The sequence below is a fragment of the Arachis ipaensis genome, chromosome B09 (assembly GCF_000816755.2).
Source record: "Arachis ipaensis cultivar K30076 chromosome B09, Araip1.1, whole genome shotgun sequence".
Taxonomy (NCBI): Eukaryota; Viridiplantae; Streptophyta; class Magnoliopsida; order Fabales; family Fabaceae; genus Arachis; species Arachis ipaensis.
Window position 1 is genome coordinate 139708770 of NC_029793.2, and position 6839 is coordinate 139715608.

The 6839-nt window shown below is 36.4% G+C and overlaps 1 protein-coding gene across 1 annotated transcript in view; it reads left to right on the plus strand.

The window, feature by feature from the left end:
* The window catches only part of LOC107618583 (peptidyl-prolyl cis-trans isomerase), a 2965-nt gene continuing 1918 nt past the window's right edge, over positions 5793–6839 (plus strand). The window contains exons 1-3 of the mRNA XM_016320692.2: positions 5793–5981; positions 6094–6537; positions 6625–6679. Of these exons, the coding sequence (XP_016176178.1) occupies positions 5937–5981; positions 6094–6537; positions 6625–6679 (544 nt within the window). The 5' untranslated portion in view covers positions 5793–5936. The remainder of the gene's footprint in view (positions 5982–6093; positions 6538–6624; positions 6680–6839) is intronic.

Sequence of the window (6839 nt, forward strand, 5' to 3'; positions counted from 1 at the left end):
TTTTTTAATAGTTTAGCTTCTATTGTTGTAATAAAAATTAAAATATATATCCAAATAGGTCCTGAAAATTTTCGTATTGGACATTTTTGTTCTGAAGAAAATTTTATTATATCGAAGTCTCTGAACTTTACAAAAATAAGATATATAAGTTCCTACCTTAGTTAGATCTATTGTTTTCATTTGGATAAATAGGTCCTGAAAAGTGTGACGCAATGATCTATATGTCTTATTTTTGTATCAGTAACCTCAACATAATAAATTTTTTTGGGATGAAAATGTTCGATGCGAAATTTTTTATAGACCTATTTGAATATATACTCTAAAAATTAATATAATTCTCAAGGAAGTTTGATGTTAGAGAAAAAAACAAATAGGTCATTGATTTTATAATTCAAAGAGACATAAGTCTCTAACTAATTAAAAATATAAAAACATCCTTCACTTTTTAAAATATGAGACATTTAAGTCCATCCGTGTAAAATATATAAAAATAAATAGATCCTTTAGAGGAACTTAGATATCTCGTGTTTTAAAAAATAAATGATATTTTTGTATTTTTAATTAATCAAAGACTTATTTGTCTTTGAAATAACAAATTAAAGACCTATTTATCATTTCCTTTTGACGTTATTTTAGTTGATTTTTAAGTCTTCAAAATACTGATTGTCCATATTTTTTTCATACCAAACCTGTTTTTAAGGTGATTATTCACTTAAAAAATAGAAAAAAGGTCAAATAAGTCCCTAACTTTTTTTTAAACCATGACAAATAAGTTTCTCACAAAACTTAATTACAAATGTATTCCTCACCTTTACAAACGGCAGATAAATACATCCCTCTGTTTATTTGCCTCTCCAAAAGCCAATTAAGATGGCTAATGTGGCGCCCATATGTCAGTAATGGAGCAACATGTCTGTTACATTGGTAAGATGGCATGGTCCCAAAAAGATAAAGGACAAATAGGTCCCTGTATTAGAAAAATGATGTCGTTTTGTTGAGCTGCCCTAACTCTTCAAATTGATGTCAGACTCTATTACAGCACCATTGCTAGAGGGTTTTTGTGGTTAAGGTTGTGTTCCATGGCCAACGAAGGAGCTTCCTTGAGCACGCAAGGAGTCTCATTGCCCTCTACCTTTTGTTGTATGCAAGGTAGAGAGGAGAAGGATGGCGTTGCTCTGATGTTCAAATGTAAATAGTCTATGCTATATTTTACAAGTTCAAGATGCCAACCAACCCCAACAAATAGTTTCTCATGTGCCCCTTCTTTAAGGTAAGATGGTTATAAATGTTGAATGAGATTGATGTTGTTCATGAATTATTTATTTTGTTTATGAATTTGTAACTGATAAATTCAGCCTACTGCAAGTTCTTTATTTAGCTTAATGATCATGCTGCAAAAATTGAGAGTACAAATAGGTTAAATTGTGACAATGAAATTGATGATGTGAAAGAATATTTGTGCAAGAATAAAGTAAAAAAGAAGCTGGTGAATTTAAAAAAGAAGCTGGCCTATTTAGAGAGGACAAAAAAAGCTAATATGTGAATTGTTCTTGTATGTTTGCTTGTAAGTTGCGTTGTTGTTGTTATCGTTGAGTCTTGAAAAATAGACAGTCAGATTATGTACATTGTTGTTGTAATAAATTGTGGTATGAGTTTACAAATTGTGTTATGTTTATTGCTTAATGAATTATGTTATTTTGGCCTTGTAGGGACTGTAGATACAGACATAGATGATTTGGTGCTACTGATGATATTTGACTGCTTGATAGAGCAAGTTGTTGTTGCCCATTAGCAGGATTCGAGCTACCCTGCAAAAATATTATACACTTGGATCAGATTAATAAAGCTCAAATGTTTGCATTCGATATTTGATATTTGCTTACTGCATCATGGTTCTGATTGATTGTCTCAGGGATACTTTGTTGTCAATTTTGAACAATGACATAACACAATCATGTGTCACATAGTTGATAAAAACTAATTAGACAACTAAAATCCTTAAAAAATAAAAATGTGCACAACAGTTCCTAAGGAAAAAAAGATAATTTAATTCTTTAATTTTTTTTATCAAGAGGACAAATTTGTTTCTGGAATTTACTTCTGATTGAGGTCCAAACTGAGATAGTGTCAGCTCAGCTTGTGTATAACCATCGGTGGTGCCACGCTTTGCTTTCTGTCTTAAGTTTTTAATTGGTACCAAAAATGTAATGTGACTCGTTGCGTGCTCGAAAATGATTTTTGCTGATCATGAAACACAACCCTAACAACAAATAACCTTCAACAATGGTGTTGCAATAAAATCTACCTTTAATTTGAAGAATTAAGGTAGCTCCCAAAAATAGCGTCGTTTTACTAGTTCAGGGATTTAGTTGTCCTCAATTTTTTTTGGGTCATGCCACTTTAGTACCATAACGAACATGTTGCTCTGTTACTAATATATCGATGCTACATCAGCCATTTTTATCGGCTTTTAGAGAAATAAATAGACGGAAGAATGTATTTGTCTATCATTTATAAAGACGAGGGATGTATTTATAATCAAATTTTATGAAAAACTTATTTATCACCATTTTAAAAGGTCAAGGATTTATTTGTCAAAGAATAAATGACCATTTGTACTCATGGAAGATAAAAATGCTGACATATGTTCCCACACTAGATTGAAACTAAACTTGTACCCACACAAGATACCCTCTGTATGACAAAAGTAGCCTGTCTTGGATCTGCACTTGGTTCGTGGTTATCCGTCCCTACGTGACTCTCCAACCCTCCAAAAGCCCTATCTACGTGGAAGTGAACGTTTGTTTTCACTAAAGGTTTGGAAAAAGAAGCACATTTTGCGGGAGATTCTTCTGTGCCCTAGCAGAGGTTCATCGTGGCTCCATGCCCAAATCGGAGAAAACGATCAGAGCACTCCCAATCGATCACCACCAACACGTAATACTCTCATCGTGCATAGATTAACAAGGAAAGCCTCATACCAGGCGTTTCTTCGGGGACAGCAAAGACGTCACTCCCTTTCATTCGTGAAGAACAGAGGTACATCTTTGCAATTGTTGAAAAATTTCATATGTCATTGCCACTAATTAGACAGATTCTGAAACCTTATCAAACCATGTTATTAATTTTATGTGTTTGAGAGTTGTTAGAATAGTTGGTTGAGGGTTTGTGTTAGTTGCAGTTACAAAAAATATTTTCTTTGATTGTATTGTTTAATTTTACTTCCAGGAATGACCACCATCCATATAACTCTGTCAATTAATCATAGAGGACAGTTTGAGAGAGGGCCATGTGGGAAGGTTAGTTACATTGGTGGAGAAATAATAGAGATTGAGAGGGTTAACGTTGATACCCTGAATAGTTTTTTCATATCTGATTTGCTGAAGGACATTGGATATACGTCTATTACTGACTTTTACTGGCTAGAACCTGGGAAGGAGCTCGATAATGGGTTGAGGTTACTAAGGGCTGATATGGATATAGTTAAAATGTACGAGGCAGCCGCAAGAAACGGTAACAAAATTAATGTCTATACTGAGAATCCGATGGATCAGCATGTGCTAGTTGAGGAGAAGAATGTGACTCCATCAAAGATGAGAATAAAGAACTGTGCTAAAAGGATTCCAACTCCAAAGAATAGTCCAAGAAGAAGATTGATAATAGTGAAAGATGATGACGATGCTAAAATAGTAGGGCATGTCCAAGTTGTGAAGGAGGCCCAAGAAAGGGGTGAGGCCCAGCCTAGGGAAAAGGCCCATGAAAACAATAACCAGGTTGATGTTGAGGTCCAGAATGAGGACAGTGTCAGACTGCCCCAACACTTAGGAGATCCACCACATTCATCATCCCCTGATGCAAGACAGATTTCTCAGCCTCTCCCAATACCTGTTCTACCGGATGAGCCACCATCAACTCAGTCCCAACCTTCCTAGCAACCTATTGAGCATGACCAGCAACCAATACATACTGATGGTTCAGACCCAGTTTCCCCTTCTGAAGACAATGTCTCTGAACCTCTTGCACCTGAACAACAAACCCAATACATCCCACATCCGTATAGAAATCCACTTTCACAATCAATCCCTGAGTCAGTCCCATCCTCTAACTCCAATAGGACTCTCCAAAATAATCAAATCAATCCTTCATATGAGGTTAAGGGACGGCCAAAGGTGAACAAGAGAAGGTCAACAAAGAGGTCTCTCCCTACAAGACAATCCTTCATTCCGAACCCTGACTGGACAAGCCTCCAACCTTTTATGTACCGGTTGATGAGGAGGAAAAAATGGTATCTTAAGCGGGAGCAATAACTTGACCCCATTTTCGTAGACTAGTTATGGTTGCTTTTTGTTGTTTTTGATATACTTTAGAGAGATACATAACTCTTGTATTTTGTTATGCATTTTCATGGTATGTCGAAGTGTAGACTTAGTTATGCTGGTTTTGAAGGTGTGATTTGAGTTGTCAATACTTGCTTTTTTTTGCTTATGTGACAATCATTGGAACCTGCAGTATCTATATATATAAGTGTTCTCCAACTTATTGTTAATTTTATCACTCTTGTAACAACATCTTGTTCTGAATTTGAAACAAACTCATATATTGAAAACCAAAACCATCAGGCTACTATGTTACAGATTCAACTTATTATTGGATCCTTAAGAAGATTCATGTGCATTTTCAATGGCATTGTCTACAAATAAACGTTATCAAAATTATTTCAGATGGCAGCAACAAGTTCAAAGCATGCGTGTCTACGTCAATGTATCATAAATTAAAAAACCAGAACAATATAAGGAACACAACATATCATGCCAATATCAGGAACAAATTTCACTATCATGAACAAAGATCCCCAATTTTACAGATCTTATAATTTCATCACCAAATACAAGTCACAGAATAAACAAAACGCTACTTCCAACGCAACGGTTGAAAGCAACATTCTAATTCCCCTAATTTCACCCCTAATTTCAACCTTAAATTTTTCTATTTTCCTAGCCATCATTGAGGATGCTTGCTGATTTTCCTCCACTGCAGTGACAGTCAATCTATCATCATGCATTGCATAAGAATGCTCCGACTTTCTCTTGACTAAACATCTTGTTAGACCCTCCCATCCTTCTTCGAGTTCATCCACCCAAACAAAGTATTTGTATTCTCTTGTCTTAAAAAAAAAAAAAAAACGCACCAAAATGCAACTAAAATTCAAAAATAAAATTTTTCACCTCAACATCAACATTGTTTGGCCATTACTGCTCATAAAAGACATCTGATGAACCATCTATTAGGGTTCATAATCATGCCAGACTCCATCAAAGTAACCTCCCTCCCACAGAAACATCTGCCGTCGAGCTTCTTCTCCTTCATCTTTTTCGAATTTGCAGAACTGCTGTGACTTCCATCATTTGCAGCAGAGTTAAATCTGCGCAAAGATATTCCAGGGGTTACGAGATAATTCTTTCTGATTGTAGGTACACTTGAATTTCAACAATATTTGATTTTGGGGGTATGGTTCAAATTGGAGAAGATAAGTTGCTAGGGTTTCAATTTAATGCGTAAAGCCCTTTCCACCTTCATATACAAACGTTCACTTTCACGTAGATAGGACTTTTGGAGGGTTGGAGAGTCACGTAGAGTCCGATAACCACGAACTAAGTGTAGATCCAAGACATGCTACTTTTGTCATACAGAAGGCATCTTGTGTGGGTACAAGTTTAATTTCGATCTGTGAGTACATATATCAGCGTTTTCATCTTTCATGGATACAAATGGTCATTTATGTATTTGTCAATAATATTGGGGGATAATATAGTAATTTCAAGGTGAATTCATGTGCATGCCGGCACGGGAATATCCTATATCCTAAAATGCGATAATAACAATCAAACTCTACATATTGGTTTCGCAGTGTGGTGATACTCAGACGGTGGAAATCAATGGCAGCTACATTCACCATCACAACAACAGCGGCAGCAACTCTCGTAAGTAAAGATGATAACTTTTCATTTCTCCGTTTCTACTTCTTTTTCTTTATTTGTTTTTTTTTTTTCCGCAATTTGTTTCGTTGAGAATATATGTGTTTTGGGTGCTCAGTCAAATGTTTCAGGAAACAGGAGCAGAATCAGAGGTTTGAACCCTAACCCTAACCTTAACGCAATCAGCACCAGTTCCAGTTGCAGTGCGATTGCTACTTCATCGAAGCACAGGCTCCTCGGGGGGATTCTTCATCCGCGACTGAATGCGATTCCGCTCGTAAGAACCACGAGGCAAAGGGGTTTTGTGCGGGCGAGTTCGGAGGATGCACCACTACAGTCCAAAGTAACTCACAAGGTGTTCTTCGACATCAGCATTGGAAACCCCGTTGGGAAGCTTGCTGGGAGGATTGTGATTGGACTGTTCGGTGACGATGTTCCTCAAACTGCAGAGAATTTCCGCGCCCTCTGCACTGGAGAGAAGGGTTTTGGATATAAGGGCTCCACCTTCCACCGTGTAATCAAGGATTTCATGATTCAAGGAGGAGACTTTGACAAAGGAAATGTATGTCTCTGTATTAACTACTATTAACAATGTTCCTTCGTTTCATTTAATACAGCATTTACATAAGTATCTCTTCTCTTCTTGCAGGGAACTGGAGGCAAAAGTATATACGGGCGCACCTTCAAAGATGAGAATTTTAAACGTGAGTTTACCCACTCTTGTGTCTTCACTTCATTACACAAATGTCATACTTATCTACAAAGTACAGACCACTTGGTCAAACTATAGGGAGGCTGTTGGTTAAATAAGTTTGACACTAGTTAATTACAAGTAATTTCGATGGTCAAGCAACTTGAAACCTG